The following is a 20,926-nucleotide window of genomic DNA, read 5'->3' as shown; positions in this document are numbered from 1 at the left end:
TTTGGCTGGGAGACATCACCATGGTGAGAGAGAACTTCAGAAGTGGGAGATTAGGAAGGCTAGGATTGCAAGGTTATAGGAAATCTGTTCTCAATCTTTCTCGTTCTTTTACTATCTTTCAATAAACCCTTAAAAAAACCTAAACTTGTTTATCAGTGATTTTAGTCAGTTTCCCCCCAAAACTGGGGGGACAGATTAGAACCTAAATTTAGAAATTTTAATTACACACATTTAACCAAAAAGGAAACCTAGACCCTGATCGGGAAGTGACTTGCCGAACGTCATACAGGTGCCAACCATCAGAACTGGAATTCAAATCCAGAGGGTTTTTCTGCAACATAATAGTCACCACCACTGCGATTTCTGGAGCACCCTAAGGTGTGCAAAGTTTCTTCGTCTCATTTGATGCATGACAATTCTTTGGTAGTCCCATTTATGATAAACAGAGTCTATGACAGCTTGGTGGCACCATAGTACACAGAGTGCTGGGCCTGGAGTCAGGAAGACTCATCTTCCAGATTCAAATCTACGATCAGATGGTTACTAGCTGTGTGACCCTGGGCAAGTCACATAACCCTGTTTGCCTCAGTTTCCTCATCTGTAAAATGAGCTTGAGAAGGAGATGGCAAGCCAGTCCAGAATCTCTGCCAAGAGATCGAACACAACTGAAATAACAACAAACAGATGCTCGAGAGGCCAAGAAATTGAACAAGTTATCTCCTTACTACAACTCTTTCTAACTCCCACTTAGCCTTTCTAGAAAACACCAACTCCTTTCTGCTCTAGGCCCTCCCAAAAAATTCCAGAGCAGCCTCACAGTTCTGCCTAATGCTCTTCTCTCCAATTCTTCCTTCCCATAGATGCCGTCCTAGCACACAGTACAGCTCTAACCCGAGTGTTCCTCTTTACAAACCATCTGCAGTTCCCTCTGATAAAAGAGGCTCCACCCAGCATTTGAGGGCTCGCTCCTAGGAACTGGGTGCCAGTCTCCCATTGTAGGTTTATGGCATTCCATTCTCATCCACCTACTATATTCTAGGCAAACCATAACATTTCCATGTTCCTCGGGTCTGTCCAGGTCTTTCCTGGCCCTGAGCTTTCACCTGGGTCATTCTCAATGCCTGCAATAAATTTTCCCCATAGCTGGGCCTGTTGAAATCCTCCTCTCCTCTCCGTGGAGGCCCAGAAGCAGCACCGGTTCCATCTTCGGCCTGATGCCAACCCTCCCCCCCCCCAAGCTGAAAGTGATCTCTCCTTTGCATAGATCACATTCTGCTCTTTTCATGATGTCTGTGAACACATGGACACAGGATTGATTGCAAGACTTGGAAGTGAATGAGACCTCAGAGGTAAGTGAATGGAAAAGGGCTATGTACCAGGCATTATATTAAGTACTGGGGATACAGACTCAAAATGGAAAACAATCTTTGTCCTCAAGGTGCTTATATATATATATATATATATATATATATATATATATATTTTTTTTTTTTCAGGGCAATGGGGGTTAAGTGACTTGCCCAGGGTCACACAGCTAAGTAAGTGTCAAGCGTCTGAGGCCAGATTTGAACTCAGGTACTCCTGAATCCAGGGCAGGTGCTTTATCCACTGCACCACCTAGCTGCCCCAAGGCACTTATATTTTAATAGGGGAAGGCAACACCAATAAGGCTAATTTTTATATAGAGCTTACCATGTGCCAGGCACTGTACTAAGTGCTTTACAATGAACTCATTTGATCTTCACAATTCTGTGAGGCAGGTGCTATCATCTCCGTTTTACAGATGGGGGAACTGAGGCAGATGTAAAGTGACCTGCCCGGGGTCACGCAGATAGTAACGGTCTGAGGCTGGACTTGAACTCAGGTCTGTTTGCATCCGTTTTCTCATCTGTAAAATGAGCTGGAGAAATGTCCAAACAAGCCAGCATCTTTGCCAAGAAAACGCCCAACAGAAAACTGACTACAAATTCCTAACTCTAGAGAGAACGCTCTATCCACTGCACCACTTCCCTGTCCTTGCCAGGAATGGTAGTGACCTAAATCTCTATCCCAGAACAAGAGGCGGAAGGGTGGTAGCAAGACACGTCATGGCATTACGATGCCTGGAATAGCCCTTCAGCTCCCTCATTTTAGAGGTGAGGAAACCGGCCTTTGCTATTGATTCCAGCTCAGCTCAGCTTTGAGAACAAAGAACGTCTCTTGGCATCTGTTAACAGGAGGGCATTTTGGAGGGCACTCAAATGAGCTGGGTTTTAAATCCCACTCAAGAACTTAAACATTTACATGAGTGGGCAAGTCATTTCATCTGGAAATGTGGATTTCAGTCATCGTAAGAGTCAGACTACTTGCTCTCTGAGCGCTCTTCTAGCTCTGCAATCTGTGGTCTCATGAAGCACAGAAAAATTCCTCAAAGTGTCTGGGGCATGTGTTCAGTAACAGAAACATGTGTCACGATTTTATGAAGTAGCATCCATAGAATGTAGCATGTGGAACCCACCAGAGATAGGTTTCTTTAACCTAATTTACTTTCCTGCTAAAGTGTAGCATACCCAATTCTGCTGGAGGTGGTGATAATTAAGACAATCACAGGGACCTAGGGAGGAGTGAGTGGGAGTGCTCAGCCCCTACTGAGAAGAGGGGAAGATCTCAACCAGGGAAGCAACTAATCCTAAAATCAAGGCCAGTACTGAGGTAGGAGCAGGGATTTTCTCTGGAGGACTAAAATCCACCAGCTGAGATGAGACAGGGGTCCAGGTCCAAGAGCAGAGATGAAAGCTAGGGAGATCATCCCTTCCTCTCCTTTTGTGGTGTGGGTGGTAGGGAGGTCCATGGGCAGGGAGCATGGGATATAATATATTGACCTGTTTTTCTATAAAAACAAAAATAGGAATAAAATCTATTTTTGTTGTTGGTTTTGTTTTTGATTTTTGCTGGGCAATTGGGGTTAAGTGACTTGCCCAAGGTCACACAGGTAGTACATGCCAAGTGTCTGAGGACAGATTTGAACTCAGGTCCTCCTGAATCCAGGGCCGGTGCTCTATCTACCAGCTATTTTTTAAAAATAGATTTTAAGCGCAGTAGATAGAGCACCGGCCCTGGATTCAGGAGAACCTGAATTCAAATCCATCCTCAGACTCTTGACAATTACTAGCTGTGTGACCCTGGGCAAGTCACTTAACCTTCATTGCTCCGAAAAAAAAAAAAGTTAATTAAAAAAAAAAATAGCTGGGAAGGTCAGGTTTGGATGGGGAGACAAGATAGGAGTGCTGGTGACCTAACAGGTAGACTAAAGCTCTGAGAATTTCCCGTCTCTGTCCCCTGCCCTTAGGTATCAGTATGGTCACTTGGCAAGATCCAGTGCCACCCGTTCAAGGCTTTCAGTCACACCAGCAAGGCTGGGAGTTTGCACAAAGAACGACCCAAGTATGCCCAAGAAACCCCTCAGTTATTAAATACTGTTTAAAACTGGTGATGGGAGGTGGGGAAAAAAGAGGGGAGGTTCCCCAGCCTCTTTTCTCTAAATCGGCTCTAAAAATACATCCCAATCCACCAAGTCACTGTTAGTTATGAGTAGCCCAAGAGAATTTCCCACAGCATCCATAGCACAGCTGACCTAGAGAAGTGGCTTAAAAACCAGAGCTGCTTTCTCTTCTCTGGCCAGATCACTGCTTCATTTCCTCAGAGGGAAGAAACAGCTTTACTTATTTCTAAGATACACTTACCCCAACTGCCCACAGGTGCAGATGGCCAGAGACCCAACTGTGGATACTCCTTTCCCCTGGCTTTCCCCACACAGAACTACATGGGCAGACCTGCCCAGCCTGAACTCTCTCCAGCTCAGCATCATGATTAGGTGCACATCTCCTCATTAATGAGGTGGCAGGGAGGCCCTTTGGAAGGACTGACTCAACCGTATAAATATGGCCTTTGACTTAGTATCCCCTGTACCCACGGACACCCCTGGGTAAAAACTGTCAGAGGGGACACCACAGATGTCTAAATCTATATCTTCCTTCAAGCAAGCCCAAGTCTTGCTTCCGCTAAGGCATTTTAAGGGGTCGCAGCACCAAGCGTTGGGATGCCCACTGGTTATGTGGCCCTGGGCGTGACCTAACCTCTCAGTGTGTTTGGCAACCAAGGCTTTCAGATGTAAAGGTGCCGACCAGCTGCTGCTGGAGGGAGTTTCCCTGTAACAATGAAATCACAGGCTTAGGCCCTATCCTGAAAATACCAAGAGCACATGGGTAACAGGCAGGAAACAAGCAGGCAAATGAAGCGTCCTACCTCTCACAAGCAGACCTCTGCAGAAGAGCTATGATATGGAAGCTCCCAAGTCAACCGGTCATTTTTTTTCTTTTACACAACTCCAGCTAGTAAATGGCTATTTAAGGGCAGGACTTCAGACCCTAGAGAGCTGAGCTCTCCCTGATCCCGAGAGCACTTCCTTAAGCAGCCCTGGATCTGGTCCAGTCTTCTTGGGCTCAGTTATTACCTGGAGTCAGACCTCCTGGGGACCCAAGTAGACAACCAGTCAGCCAGTAATTATCTGTTTCCCAAAGGGTAATCACAGACCTGCTAGAGATTTGCCAACAATTCTACTACAGTGATTAGGGAGATCCATTATCTTCTGACAAATGGTGGCTTTGCCTTTTACCTAGGACTTTTATGCACACACATCCTGAACTTGAGTGTCACCCCTGAATTCTGGTGTTCTAGGTTGTCACCACCATGGTAGTCTTAAAAGAGTCCCCTGGGGCAGCTAGATGGTGCAGTGGATAGTGTACCAGCCCTGGAGTTAGGAGGACCTGAGTTCAAATCTGGCTTTACTTGACATTTACTAGCTGTGTGACCTTGGGCAAATCACTTAACCCCAATTGCCTGCCTCTGTTCTCTAATGAGGTCTCCCAGGTCAGTTCTATGCTTTTGATCCTGAGACTAGACCTATGCATGAACATGGCAGTTTCAATGCTAAGTCCCCAAAGCAGTTTGACATAAATATGAGGTGGCAGAGGGAAATCATTCCCAGGATGGCTTCAGCTCCTCCATCTCTGAAGGACTGAACACATGATGGGTACCTATCCTTAAAATGCAGGTGTCTGAACACACAGCACAATACTAACCTTCAACATGGCTCTTGGAATTTGCTGCTCTTTTCAGAAAACCCTGTCCTGTTGGCAGCTGGTCTGCCCTGCCAGTCTTCCTGTTCCATGATCTTCAAATCCAGGAGGCACAATGTCTTGCCACAGCACCCCCATACTCATTAAAATGATAGCCATAGGGGGCAGCTAGGTGGCGCAGTGGATAAAGCACCGGCCTTGGATTCAGAAGGACCTGAGTTCAAATCCAGCCTCGGACACTTGACACTTACTGTGTGACCTTGGGCAAGTCACTTATAACCCTTATTGCCCCACAAAAACAAAAAACAAAACAATGATAGCCATCATTGCCCCATTATCATTTTTTTTTTTTAGTGAGGCAATTGGAGTTAAGTGACTTGCCCAGGGTCACACAGCTAGTAAGTGTCAAATGTCTGAGGCTGGATTTGAACTCAGCTACTCCTGACTCTAGGGCTGGTGCTCTATCCACTGCGCCACCTAGCTTCCCGAACCCCCATTGTCATTTTCAGTGGTTTAAAAAGGGGGAGGGGGTGAAGGGAAGTCCTTTCCTATGTTCTGGTTAGTACTGAAGACCAAAAGTAGCTGTGATGCAGTGGCGGGGGAGCCTCCCAGCAGGGGGGGAATTCACCTCAGTGACAATGTTTTATGACTGGCTGCCAGGCTCTTTATGTGAAACAGTGGATGCTTTGTTCATCACTACCTACCAGTAGCCAAGAAAGGTAATAGATTCTGGGGTTTTCCTGCATTTATCTTCTAAACAGATGGCCTTAATAGGGTCAAACAGTGTACCTCAGATAAAAGAGGCCCCCTAAATATTCAGAAGTAACCTACTTTTGAACTAAGTGCTCCGTGAATGGTGCACACACAATTAACTCTGGGCCATCTTCAGCATCAAACTAAAGCATCCCTTTTTTTAGCTAGTGGCTTTCGGATTTCTTATGTTTCACCAAGTCTTCCTTCAGAGGTCAAAGGTAAAGCAAATTCATCAACTTTTAGCATTAGATATGCAAGTCCTAAATTATGAAGTTTGTACCTTGGGGACAGGGGGGAAAAATCCCTCCTAGACTTGTCACTGTAGAGTACAGATAGGATCAACATTAAGGTAATCCTAGGGGCAGCTATGTGGTGCAGTGGATAAAGCACCGGCCCTGGATTCAGGAGGACCTGACTTCAAATCTGGCCTCAGACACTTGACACTTACTAGCTGTGTGACCCCAGGTAAGTCACTTACCCCTCATTGTCCCGCCCCCCCATAAAAGGTAATCCTAGCAACCTGAGGGAGCCAGAGAGATAGCCTTACCAGACCCGTCACCATTGGGTATCCCAACACTTGGTGCTGTAAGTCCCATAAAATGCCTTACTGAAGTAAGCCTTGGGCTTCTATGTGAAGGAAGACATAGATTTAGACATCCTTGGTTCCCTCTGACACAGTTTTTATCATCAGTGTGTGGAGGTCCTGGTGTGGAACTACCTCTATGAGTGCAGGATGGCACCTCAAAGAGCATTAGACAGTTGGCTGGGCACTAAGATGACAGGTGACTAGCCCAGGGCCACACAGCTAATGCCTATCAGAGACAGAATGTGCCCAGGCCTTTTTGACTGTGAGGTGTAAGATATAATGGGCTTAGAGGCAGCTAGGTGGTGCAGTGGATAGAGCACCAGCCCTGGAGCCAGGAGGATCTGAGTTCAAATCTGACCTCAGATAGTTGACACTTACTAGCTGTGTGACCCTGAGCAAGTCACTTAACCCCAATTGCCTCACCAAAAAAAGATATAATAAATAGGCTTTTTGTCAACGCCCAAAGAACCCAACTAGAGGAGATTAATCTAGACTAATTGAATTAAGTGAGACTGACTAACTGCTGATTAACTCACTTAAAGTTGACTTGACTAAAACCACACCTGCCTGACTCCTGAGAGGGAGTGTTCTCAGAGGCTGTGGACCAGACATCAATACCAGACCACCCTCAATCAATCAGCTTGAAGGACCACCCCTTCTGGGGGAGGGAGACAGGCTGGCTCCCTGGGTCCATCTCTTTTGGGTCTGGGACCTTGAGTTGGTGGCTTTAGAGAAGGAGTCCAGTCTGAACCCTAGGGTAGATAGGCTTTGCTATCTTGCTGAACTCCACGTGTTCTCTCTTTACTAATCCCTAATATACTTTAATAAATGCTTAATGCCTAAACTGTTGCTGAAGCTTCTAATTTATAAGTAAATCCTAGCTAGTTCCCCCACACACACACACTGGGGACAGAAAAAGGCGACCACACACACATTAGATTTTACTCGTCACAGAGGCCAACTCTCTAACCACCAAGCAATATTGCCTGTGTCACAATGACTAGAAACTGATCAGGTGTGTACATGTCAGCCTAGTGGACAACAGATGGATGATCCCAATTTACTGCCATTTTCACTGATGATTTGGGTGCCTTTGTGAACTGGCCATCATCACAAAGGTGCCATGAAAATGAAAAAGAACAAAAGGGGGTTTAAGCCTCTGCTGAACTGTAACAATTCTTTTTTTACATGTCTGCCTGAGAGTTTCTGTGCCTAGGCTTGGCATCAGTTTGGTCCACCCCCTTTTGGTCTCTAAGAAAGGTTATTAAAAAAAGAACAAACAAAAACTTTTGAGTAAGAATCTGATGGTCTGGGGCAGCTAGGTGGCACAATGGATAGAGCGCCGGCCCTGGAGTCAGGAAGAACTGAGTTCAAATCCGGCCTCAGACACTTAACACTTACTAGCTGTGTGACCCTGGGCAAGTCACTTAAACCCAATTGCCTCACCAAAAAAAAAAAAAAAAAAAAAGAAAAAAAAAGAATCTTATGGTCTAAACTTCATTTTCCCTTGCTTTATTCTTGTTTTTATTTTACCTAGAAAACTAGAAGCCTGACACACCTCCAGCTTTTCTCATTGGTTCTGAGACACATTTTCATAAATAAACATGAAGTTTGATGTTTATACAGAGACGAGAGGATAAGAGTTAGAAACAGTAACTTAATGTTCAAGAACTACAGCATTAACTTCTTGAGTCAAAAGCTCATCTTCTTTTAAAAAATTATTTTAATTAAAAAATAAAGAAGAACATTTTTCACCTACACTCTATGTTGTTTAATCTCTGCTCAGAGAGAAAGAAAACATTTCTGTACATGAGCTGGTCTTTCAGAGAATCCCAAACAAACACAACATTCAGCAACTTCAGACAAAAACAGATTGGAACAGAACAGTCTGGGGGCACTGGAACCCGTCTCTGGGGAGTGAGAGCCACTGTGTGGCTCCCCTTTGGAGCACTGGTGTTCTCACAGTCTATCACCTGGGACATCAAGACTAAAAATTCGTCGTTCTAGCAAAAAAGAAAACTGCAAAGATCTCATTAAAATTTTTTTTTTCCTGGAAATATGCATCACTAAGTATTTTTAAACTTAAAACAGGCCTTTTTGTTTAAGATGGTAAATCATCTCATGGCTTTGTAACAGATTTAACCTACTTTTTACAATTAAGAGCTTATCAGATCCTAAACATCCAGTAACACTCTGAAGGAACTAGAGGAAAAACTATTTTTTAAAAAATCAATCCTAATTTAAGGAGTTTAATTTAAATTACAGTATTTTTTTTCCTTGTAAGGCATTATGCTGACATCTACTGGCCTCAAATTGAACTATACATTTCAATCACTGTGTTTTTACATTATAAACACTCTTGAGGAAAGCAGGACTCTTGATAAAAGAGCACAATGAACACATTCAAATAAGCTCAACTTCATTTTCATGTAAACCCCATCAAGTTACCCCAAGAATAATGGTGGCTTACTATTGCTTTCCGAGTATTTGATGGGGCTTGAATTTTAATAAGCAGTTTGAGAGGAGGAATATGATTAGAAGGAGGAAGAAGCTTTTTGTGGTGAGTAAAAAATTTTGGGTTCCCCAAAAAACTTGCAAAATTATGTAGCATGCTATTTTATGATTTACACTGGATTTTTTAAAAAGATGGACTGAATTCAAAATAAAAACCTAATAATGATAATTCTATAAATAAAGAAATTTCGACTTTACTAGACCTTTTTTTTATGAAAGACATTTGGTAATTAAATACTTGCTACTATCCATTAAATTGATGAACTTTATTAGGGTTAAAACTATAACAAAGTTCATCCTAAAACATTCTGCAAAATTATTTCACTCAAAGAGTGTCTAATAAATTGAATGCTATGAATTACAAGCAATTTTCAAAAGCAGAGACTCACATTCATAAAACTTTATACATCTTTCAAACTAAACAGATATTTATACTACTAAAATCAAACATGCGTCACTTTCAAACATTCTGGTATCATGATTTATATATTACATTATGTAACACCATTCTTCTCAAAAACAAATTTTATCATACATTTGCACCATTTTCTTTGGATTTTTGATCTCTGTCTTCATTCTTCATATTATCCTACAAAGAACAAGGAAAGATGCATTTATTTCACTGAAGTTTTCCTTAAATATAATTTTCAAAAAGTGAACTATAAAGGAAAAGCAGATGCACCTGAACACGGCACTCATTCACTTTCTTTGTATTTTTGGTGAAACAATGAGGGTTAAGTGACTTGCCCAGGCTCACACAGCTAGTAAGTGTTAAGTGTCTGAGGCCAAATTTGAACTCAGTTCCTCCTGACTCCAGGGCTGGTGCTCTATCCACTGCGCCACCTAGCTGCCCTGCTCATTCCGTTTTTAAAAACACATGTGGCCATGCTGGAAAACGCTTTTATTTTATTTTTATTTAGTATTTCTTTTGATAAAACAAAACAAAACCAAACCTGAAATATCAAAGGGAGCCACTTGGGAATGATGAACACCAAATACATTAAAAAACCCAAAACTATTTTCACAGTGGCAGGAAATGACTCAATAATACAGACGCTGGATGTCGTTGCATCAACCTGGGAGTCAACCACAAGAGTTTGGTATGAATCTTTTCCGGGTGCCCGTCTAAGAGTAAAAGGGGCAGTGCCAGGGATTTCCGGCCAAGATGGCGCTTGTATGGAGACCGACTTCCCAGCTCCTGTGGCATACGTACTCCCATAAAAACCTGACAACCATGCCAGACTGGATAATGATCAAGAAGTCCAATGAGCAGGTGACTTCTTCCACACCAGAACTGTGCAGTCGTCAGGAAGGGGATGGCCACGGAAGCCATAGCTAGTTCAAACAGTAAAGGGGAAGCCTCCCGATCAGCGTGGCACTGTAGGCCCAGGCTGAGGCACTCTTGAGTCTCCTGACCCTGAAGAGGCAGTCTTCTGAGCCTCAACAATACAAGAGGGCCTAAGCTAGGCAGGTGTAGGTCAATGGAGTGTCAACCATCCCATACAAAAGTGCACCGAGGAGCAGAGCCCTAGTGAAGGCATCAGTGATGGAGATGAGTAACCAAAGACCAATTTAAAATATTTCAGATGACAAGACCAGAGCTGAGTAGGAGTTTTGAAATCCAAACACACAAGAGTCAAGTGAAATCTAGAAAAGTAAACTTGTTTAAGCAATTGGAAGGAGCTAGGTGATACTAAAGGGGGAAAACACAAACAAATCTCCCCTCACAAAGGGTTTTGAGAAAGTTAAGTTATTAGAAGTACATGAGATTATACAGACAAGGAGGATGGGGTGGGAAGGGAAGACACTGGATGAAACTTTGATATAAGAATACCAAATGAACAAAGAAGGGTTGAACAACATACAATCTGATGTGAAAATGCATTAAAATCAATGAAGGGGGCAGCTAGGTGGCACAGTTAATAGAGCACCGACCAGCGATTCAGGAGGACCTGAGTTCAAATCTGACCCCAGACACTTGACACTTACTAGCTGTGTGACCTTGGGCAAGTCACTTAACCCCAACTGCCTCATACCCCCCCAAAAATCAACAAAGAAACATGAGGAAAGGAAGGAGTAGGTCAAGAGGGAGGATAATAAGGGGTGGGGGGGAATACTCACAATAAAAACAAAATGCCTGATCCTGAAGGGGGGAATTAAAAGGAAAAAGAATTAGAATCTAAGGGGCTGCCCATTGATTTGGGGAATGGCTGAACAAATGGTGAAAAATGAATGTAATGGATACTATTGTGTCATAAAAAATGATGAAAAGGGGGCAGCTAGGTGGGCAGTGGATAGAGTACCGGCCCTGGATTTAGGAGGACCTGAGTTCAAATCTGGTCTCAGACACTTGCTAGCTGTGTGACCTTGGGCAAGTCACCTAACCCCAACTGCCTCAAACACACCCCCCCATTAAAAAAAAAAATTTTAAATGATGAAACTCAGAATATTAGGCTGTATGAACTAATACAGTTAAGCAGAATCAGGAGAAAAATTTGTACAAAAGCTGCAAGAGTATAAAGCAAAACAACTTTGAAGGACTTAAGAACACTGGTCAAGGTCAATGACCAACCATGTACTCCAGAGGCCCTCTAAACAAGCATTTGCCCAGGTCTTGACAGCTAGGTGATGGATACAGGGTACAGAGTAACACATTTTGGGACATGGTTGCTGGGTAAATTAATTTTGCTTGACTATTCTTGTTACAAAAAGGTCATTTTTCTTCTCATTTTTAAGGTGATTGAGTTAATAATAGTGATGCCAAAAAAGAGGTCCACTGAAATTTTTCAAAAAATGCACAGAAGAGAACATAAGGAAGCACGGACATGGACATGGTCAGCTTTGGATATAACACAGGATTTATTACATTTCTAAAATCTGTGGTGCTATATGAACTAAAAAGTTTTGCAAGCATTGTTCATTTGCAGCTACTCTTCCTGGACTTTGAGAAACTGAAGACCCAGGTAGGGACCAAATTGGAAGGGACCTCACATGTTATCCAAGCCTAACTCTCCAATCAGACTGAAATCTCATCTCCAGGAAATGATCAGCTCACATTTCCTAGAAGAACTCTAATGACTGGCACCCCTGAACAGCCCCTTCCCTTTAAAGCAACCCACTCTCATTGGTAGCCAGTTTCTTTCGCTCAGGGTGGTTTATTTCTTCTTGATTTGAGTGAGATGGTTTATAGGGTACAACTCACTGCTTGGTTATTGAGCTTGAAAATTTTACAAGCAGTTTTTATGTGCCACAATAATGAGAAATATCAGCATGTTATCCACACTATAAAATTTAGCACTTAATTATATTGCCTTTAATTGTTCATTGTGTGTAAATCTCATTACTTAACCCAGCAATAACTATGTTGGGGAGGACAAGGACCACCTTCATGTTTCTTGTCTCCTAACATTACTGAGCACATTATAACAAGAAGAATGGAGATGGGTCTGGGGGGAATGTGGAGAAGGGGAGGGGCAACAGATGTATTTGCCTTATATGTGCTACCTAGGAAAGATTAATCTGAAGGGTCCCTCCTGATGGGCCCTGTGATGGGCTGGTATGAGAGCATTAGAATAGTAGCCAGAGCACCACAACACACAAAAATATACACCAACCAAGAGATGACAAAAATGCAGCAAAGTACAAAAACTGCAATAAACTACAGAAAGGAGAAAAGTAAAAAACTCCTCACCTTCTTAAGAACAGTATGAATCTCATCCATAACTGTGGATAAATTTTTGACTGTCTTATTAAGTTGGTTCTCATATTGCAAATTTGCATTTTCTGAAGTCTTCAGGTTTTCTTGTAGTTGACTAAGGTCCCTTTTGACTTCTCTGAGTTCACAAGTTAGGCTTTTGTTAGAATTTTCCAAATGTAAAATAGTCTTCTCGTCCTCACCTGCAAATAAATAAGGCATTCCAAATGATCAATCAATCATCACCTGCAATTTCTTTCTTTCTTTCTTTCTTTTTTTTGGTGAGGTAATTGGGATTAAGTGACTTGCCCAGGGTCACACAGCTAGAAAGTGTCAAATGTCTGAGGCCGGATTTAAACTCAGGTCCTCCAGAGTCCAGGGCCAGTGCTCTATCCACTGAAGCACCTAGCTGCCCCTATCACCTGCAATTTCACTAGGAAGCATAAGCACTCATTTGTAAAGCTGCAAGAGTTTAATACAGTGTGTTAAAGTGGTGATAAGTGGTCACACTTAGTAAGTAGGGAAGGGAAGAGAAGGGATTGTGTATATTGGGAGGGGTCTATGCAAAAAGAGGAGTTGGAGCTGGGAGACCTGGGAAAGTGCCTGCACCTCAGTTTCTTTAACTGTCCACAGGGACTGTAACAGTACCCAACTCCCCTGGTTGTAGTAAGGATTAAAGATGAGAACAATCACAAGTGCTTAGGAATGTATCTGGCACCTAGCTTAATAAATGCCTGCTGAGTCCCTTTCTTTCAGTTTCACAGGCATGACCTTGAGCAAGTCACTTGATGTCTCTCTTGGTCTCAGTTTTTCTCATCTGTAATGAGTGGGTTTGGACTATATCCACCTAAGTTTTATTTCTAGCTCTAAATCACTAAACCAAGTAGGCAGCATTTCTAAACCATGTACAGCAACAGAAGAGGTTATAAGGCAAACCCTTATCTTTTGATGGTGTCAAGAACTGTTCCAAGTAACTTTGTGTTCTAGATTATAAGAGATCATAGTTTTAGTAGACAAGAGCCCCACACCCCTGTGTGTGAAGCCCGTACAGATGTCAGAGGGGCCGAGCATAAGGACTAAATCAACCCACAAAGTTCTCCCTACATTTATACAAACACCAAACTGTGAAAGGGGGAGACACACTGACTTTCTTTCTCACCTGTTTTATCCTCTAGTAACTGGAGCTTCTGCTCAATTTCAGCTCTGACTTTTTCACTCTTCTCCAGTTTTTGCAAGAGACTCCCCACATCCACCATCGCTCCATTGTACACGATCAGGCCAACATTTTCTTCCACAACCTTTGACTCCTGTTTTACTGTTGGTGTTGGGAGCAGCAATCTGTTTCCTATATTACAATTAAAACATACAAATTTAAAAGTTTTTAGTTATTCACCCTTTTGCCCCCAAACATTTTTTAAAAACCAACTACACTAGGGGCAGCTAGGTGGCGCAGTGGATAAAGCACTGGCCTTGGATTCAGGAGGACCTGAGTTCAAATCCAGCCTCAGACACTTGAAACTGACTGTGTGACCCTGGGCAAGTCACTTAACCCTCATTGCCCCACAAAACAAAACAAAACAAAAAAAACAAACCAACTACACAGTCTGAAGACCCAAACTTTGAAATAAAGTATTTTCCCCCCGTTACATGTAAAGATAGTTCTCAACTTTTGTTTATACAAGCTTTCCAATTTCAGATTTTTCTCCCTCCTTTCCCCCTCCCCCAGACAGCAGGTAATCTGATATAGGGGTGTGTGTGTGTGTGTGTGTATATATGTATATGTGGTTAATGAATGTATATGTATATATATATATATACACACACACACACACACACATATATATATACACACATATACATACATATATACATACACACATACATAACATATATATGTATATGTGTGCGTATATATATATACACACACATACATAATAACATTAATCATGAAATATTGAACTTTTATTACCTAGCATATCTTCCTGCAATGCTTCTGAGTCTTCATGGTTTTCTTCGTCTTTTGAGGTATCTGTTAATTTTCTGTAAAAGCAGGACTCTCGGAGTACTACTTTATTAAGTAGTTTTTTAACCTGTTAGTTAAAAAAAAAAAAGAAATACTGGCATGACATTGCAAGAAAGATAAATTTCTGCAAGATTTGCTATGAGAATCACTTTGCATGATCTATTACTACAAACTGAATCTTTAATTTGGCTAAAGAGAGTCAGGCTATTTGTTCAACTAACACTCCAAGATGTGGAACATGTACAAAAATGTTTACAAGAGTCCCTTAAAAACATTTCTGAATGTCAGCCAAGTAGATATATTGTTAAATATTTCTAGAACAAATTACCTGAGCCCGGGAAAGATGAAGCCCGAGAGTATATAGTATTTCTTCCATATCCTTCTCAAGCAGGTAACCACAGTGGCTTTGATCAAAATAAACAAATGCCATCAAAAGATCCCTGTTAACTGTAATCATCTGTGTCTTGTCTTTTTCCTAAAGAAGAGGAAGGACAAGTGAAGGTGGCAGTAGATACCTGTTTTGCTTCGCAATGTTACGAAATGAGTGTTAACGAGAAAATCCTTTCCTTAACATTCTGAAATCCTTTGGACATTCAATGCCCAAATTCTGCCTCAGTGCTTCAACATCAAAAGGGGTTTAAGGGTTGGGGGGGCTGCATAAAGTTCACCTAGGGTTCTTGGCTCCAACTACTGAGATGCTTCATGTAGTGCCCCCTAGGCCAGAGTGGCGGGGATGGCCACACATGTGGCCAGACAGCTGAGGAATGCCCTACTGATCTTTCAAGAGAAAGGTGATATTATAATTACAGAAAATTTTAAATGCAGCCAATAATCGAAATCTGCAAATGTTCAGGTTAGCATGTTCTGCTGAAGTGACAGCTGTATATAAAGACAAGATGACCTTGAAGCCAAACAATTTTTAAATGAGTACTGTACTCACTAAGAAGTACCTTATCTTTAGAAGCTCTCTCTTTGCCATATCGATTAACCTCTCTTTTGTCATCTCGTTTATTCATCTCTTCTTCATCCCGATCTATTAAGAAAAATCCAAACAAACATTAAAAGCAATCATAGCAAAAATGAAAGAATATTTAACAGTAGGATTAGAAATGACTTTTCTGTTTTCCAAATATTAAATTAGAAATCATTTTCAAAAAGATCAACTATGTAGAAATATGATATTGATGATTTCTTTGGAATAACATGGTACCAGATTATTCCTTTTAGTAAAAACACTGGGAAGATAAATAGGAAGACATGCTTGCAATGGGGAATGAGAAATACAGCATCAAAAAATGCATAAGAAAAATTTTGTATTCAATGTAAAATTACTTAATCCACATAAACCATTTGATGAAGATATTTAAAAAGCAAGAAATTTATCATAGCAAATAGTCAAAAAGAGATTTCAGAATTTTAAAAGTTCACTACAAATTAGGGTCAAATACCTATAATAAAAGAAACAATAATTTTTCTAAGCCAAGATGTGATTTATCTATTCCAGATACTGACATAAAAATCACCAGTGGAAAGACCTAGGCTCTGGTGCCAGAGGACAGAGGATAAACCATGTCTCTGGTTCTCAGTGTCCTGAAAAGGAAGAGGTTTGATGAAAAGGTTTCTCCAGCTCTAAGACTTATGAACCTAATAATTTTAGGAAGAGTCAGAAAACCTGTGTTCTGATATTGGCCACATGATTGAATACTGGTGTGATGTTGTATGAGTCTAATAGAACTGCTCTGAGGTTTAGTTTCATTGGCAAATCACAGGCTGTTTCTAATTGTTATATAGTCAGTAGAAGGAGAGTTTATTTTACATAAAGGTAATCTAATGTATAGGCATTTATTTAAAGTATCATTCATTTGTGCTATTAATCTTTCCAGGAAGTAAAGTATAATATGGGAGCTAAAAAGTAAACAATATGAAGAATATAGAATCAAATTTATGGAAGCTCTTTCTTGTGCAGCAAGGATTTCTGTGATAAACTTCCTATAATCTAATCAGTTTTTCAAGACAGATTTTTTCTCATTATGGATAAGGAAAAAATTATATGTAAAATATGACTTTACACAAATAATCTTTGCCATACATTATGAAATCTAAAATACAGAATTTGCGTATAGTCCCTTAAAAACATGCAGAAAATATTTAAATACTGAAATTAATTAGAAATGGATAAAGAAGTGACCATACCATCCTCTTCATCTTCAGCATCTTCGGCTTCCAGCGGGTCATATTCTTCTTGGTTATTATCTTCTTCAGTTTCATCATCATCTTTATCATCTTTCCTTTTATCTTCTTTCTATAATTAAAATGCTTTAAAATTAAACAAAGGGCATCTTTCCAAATCCTAAACAAGTTACTATTTTACTTGGGGAAGAAAAGCATTCTTTTCCTAATAAATTTTAGGGGACAATACAAATAAATATACTAAGAAATCAAGATAAGATTGTTAGGTGAAAGAACAGCAGTAAATATATTTTTAATAAGATGTTCTGAAATTTTCTACATTATAAAAAATATAGGAAGAAAGCAAAATAAAAAGTTTTCAAGATCCTGAAAAAGATACATTGGACAGGAAGAAGTGCACAATAGGAATGCATGAACATGTTTTGCTAATTCTGGAATAGATGACAGACCTTTCTGTCTTCTCGGTCATCTTTTCTATCTTTATCATCTCCCGATTTTCTCCTTTTTGGTTTTGGCTCGTCAATTTCATCATCCCTGTCTTCCTTTTTCTCTTTTCTCTCTTCCTTTTGCTTTTCTTATCCTTTTCTTTTTATCCTCTTTTTCGGGAAGGGATATTAAGGATTTATATATCCGGACACCAAAGTCTCTTTGAAGCATTTCATTGAAGAGCTCTGCAAATAATGAAACCTACACAAAGACATAAAAAATAAAATACCTTTAAAATGTCTTCTCTTTTGGACATTAAAACAAAGAATATTCAACTAAAAAGAGAATAATCTTAGTTTTCAGCATAGTAATACCTGCTCATCCAAGAGTCTATCAAAAATAAATCCTCATAATCTAGTTCTTTCCAACACATCAATTTCAATGACAGCTGATTATGAATATGACCTTATGATCTTGAGATTAGATATGTTTCATTGTACAATTCTTTTCAAGAATTCAAATATTATTCAAAGGTTTTTAAATTATTTGGACACTGGAGATCTAGCTACAAACATGGAACTCATAACAACATCTGATTAGCCAGAATGTCTATCCTCCCATAACAGAGAATTTAATAAAATAAAAAGAAATCTAATGTATCAGTTAAAATCTAAAGAGAGAACATATATTCTAAGTTCATTAACCACAAATAAGGCCTATACAAGCTACAAATACCTTATTTACATGAAGAGAAACCAGCATTAACCACAAAAAAAGAATGGTTAAGCATGATAAGCACGAAGTAAATGTATCTGAGAACTGGATTAATGTGGTTTCTCCTTCAATGATGAAGCACTTATGGGGCAGCTAGGTGGTGCAGTGGATAGAGCACCGGCCCTGGAGTCAGGAGTTCCTGAGTTCAAATCCGGCCTCAGACACTTAACACTTACTAGCTGTGTGACCCAGGGCAAGTCACTTAACCCCAATTGCCTCACTAAAAAAAAAAAAAAAAGATGAAGCACTTAAAGGAGATGCAGCATGTTTTAATATTAAAGTGACCAAGACTATGACACTTATAGCTAATTTTGTGGTATGACACTGGTCATTTTTAGTTGGAGTAATTTGTTTGACTTATCCCAGTAATGGGATTTCAAAATAACCAGGATTTATCAAATTTAAAACCCCTCAAAAGTAGGAGTTGGTATCCAAGGGGAATGTAGAAGAGATCAGACATCTCTTTTTTTCTATTCTATTAGAAGATGAATTCACGGGGGCAGCTAGGTGGCGCAGTGGATAAAGCACCAACCCTGGAGTCAGGAGGACCTGAGTTCAAATCCAGCCTCAGACACTTGACACTTACTAGCTGTGTGACCCTGGGCAAGTCACTTAACCCTCATTGCCCAGCAAAAAAAAGAAGAAGAAGAAGAAGAAGATAAATTCACATGGTCATAAGATTTAGAGTGGAAAGAAGCTTAGAGATCATAATGAAATCCAGAAGTCAAATGACTTGCCATTGGCCATAATGGATGTTTCCCACTTTGCCATGATGAATGTATTCATCTTTGATCTTGGAACAGCTTCTAACAAAAGGGATCTTGGACATCTGTGATAAGAAATGCTATTAAGAAAGTAATCTGGGGCAGCTAGGTGGCGCAATGGATAGAGCACCGGCCCGGAGTCAGGAGTACCTGAGTTCAAATCCGGCCTCAGACACTTAACACTTACAAGCTGTGTGACCCTGGGCAAGTCACTTAACCCCAACTGCCTCCCCCCCCCCCCAAAAAAGTAATCTAATGGGGCAGCCAGGTGGCGCAGTGAATGGAGCACTGGCCCTGGATTCAGGAGGACCTGAGTTCAAATCTGGCCTCAGATACTTCACACTTACTAGCTGTGTGACCCTGGGCAAGTCACTTAACCTTCATTGCCCTGCCCCCCCAAAAAAAAAAACACAAAAAAAGAAAGTAATCTAACACTCTACAGCAAAATTGATATTCTCTCATTTTGATTCTTTCTTCTCCTTGAAGAATTCTCTATCAATTTGGAAAACAAGTTCCTTTTCTAGGTTTTTCCCTAATTGCCTCCATTCTGCCTGGTAGAACAAGATTCTTATAGTGGATCAAATACAAACATGGATGATGAAAGAGACGTTGTACAATAAAGACTTCTTTCTGGAGCTGATTCTGCCCAACGATGGATAACATCTCAGAATTCTGACCTTGTTGCTATTCCACAAATCCAAAATAGAAAACTACAGTGGTTGAGCACTTAGAGCAGAGGTGTCAAAACTTTCAGTTAATGGTACACCCCAAACTAGATTAAAATATAATTGGGAAATGTTCAACAAAGTAAACAAAAATATAATATAACATAAATGATGTTAAATTGAGGTTTTCTAAAGCCAATATATAGCCTGCGGGCACCCATTTCTATGTGAGTTGGATACCACTAACTTACAAGGACACTATACTTATGCCAAGAAGTCTGAGAATGTCATTCCATTTTGTTTTAATTAAGGAATACCATTCTAATTTAGGCATGAAAAATTTCAAATTCTAGAAAAAGGACGTATACTAAGTATTAAAGTTATGAGTGAATTTTTATGTTAAAAAAAGGATGGGGCGGCTAGGTGGCGCAGTGGATAGAGCACTGGCCCTGGATTCAGGAGGACCTGAGTTCAAATCCAGCCTCAGACACTTAACACTTACTAGCTGTGTGACCCTGGGCAAGTCACTTAACCCCAATTGCCTCACAAAAAACAAACAAATAAACAAAAAAAACATATGCAAGACACCTAATATTAAAGTTTTATAAGCTAAATCACATAACTGTACAATTCTTCAGCTCTGGTACTTCATTAGTAAAAACGAAACTGAATGTTACTAAGTTGTTTAGAATGACAAACAATGTAGGACAGTAAGAAATACTAGATACAGAGAAAAGCTAATAAAACCAACCCATCAGTACGAAAAGTTCTGTGTGTAGAGCAATAACAAAAACTTTTCTCCCCTCGACCTATTATCAAATAATGTCAGTTTTAAAAAGAACAAGATCAAAGTAAAATTACCTCAAATGAATGTTCTTTGTTATCCTCTAATCTGTAGTCCAAAAGTACGCTCAAAGACATGATGCTACAGTCAAACTTGCCACTCTTTGCAGCCCAGTTAGGGTGTACAATAATGGCTGGCTCATCGGGTAAAATATACCGCCTTTCTCGGCGCTGGCGCTCCATTTCTTCCTGACGTTTCCTTTCTTCTTCCTACATGTTTCAAATTTCAAACCGTGTTTGTAAACTTATTTTATTTTTAAAAGCCAAACATGCAATTATGTAACAAATGAATGTTACCCAAAAAGCCAGTCTTTAGGAAAAAAACTTCATGAGCCAAATGACCCCAAAAGACAAAATGTAATTTTCTTATTATTCTCTGTTGTGACCAAACCAACAGTTTGCTATGGGAAACCAACTCACAGGAGAGACTAACAAAAGATAGCAGTTATCACAGTTCTCCTATATTTCTCCAGCCAAACAAATCAGCCAGCTTCTAGATTTCCCCACCTATTTCAGTTTCACTCTTTTTGCTGGTGTTTTGGTGTACATCTCACTTCCCATACATGAAAACCTGTAT

General features: G+C 40.4%; 1 protein-coding gene across 1 annotated transcript in view; it reads right to left on the bottom strand.

The window, feature by feature from the left end:
• Positions 1 to 8,156: 8,156 nt before the first annotated feature.
• Positions 8,157 to 20,926, bottom strand: part of CCAR1 (cell division cycle and apoptosis regulator 1) — a 51,224-nt gene continuing 38,454 nt past the window's right edge. Inside the window, 10 exon segments of the mRNA XM_043984102.1 lie at positions 8,157 to 9,559; positions 12,662 to 12,867; positions 13,824 to 14,009; positions 14,634 to 14,754; positions 15,016 to 15,162; positions 15,638 to 15,720; positions 16,881 to 16,989; positions 17,327 to 17,447; positions 17,449 to 17,564; positions 20,368 to 20,559. Of these exon segments, the coding sequence (XP_043840037.1) occupies positions 9,500 to 9,559; positions 12,662 to 12,867; positions 13,824 to 14,009; positions 14,634 to 14,754; positions 15,016 to 15,162; positions 15,638 to 15,720; positions 16,881 to 16,989; positions 17,327 to 17,447; positions 17,449 to 17,564; positions 20,368 to 20,559 (1,341 nt within the window). The 3' untranslated portion in view covers positions 8,157 to 9,499.

This window comes from Dromiciops gliroides, chromosome 2 (genome assembly GCF_019393635.1).
Source record: "Dromiciops gliroides isolate mDroGli1 chromosome 2, mDroGli1.pri, whole genome shotgun sequence".
In the NCBI taxonomy this organism is placed as follows: Eukaryota; Metazoa; Chordata; class Mammalia; order Microbiotheria; family Microbiotheriidae; genus Dromiciops; species Dromiciops gliroides.
Note: the sequence above shows the minus strand (reverse complement) of the source record. Positions and strands in the feature narration are given on the sequence as shown.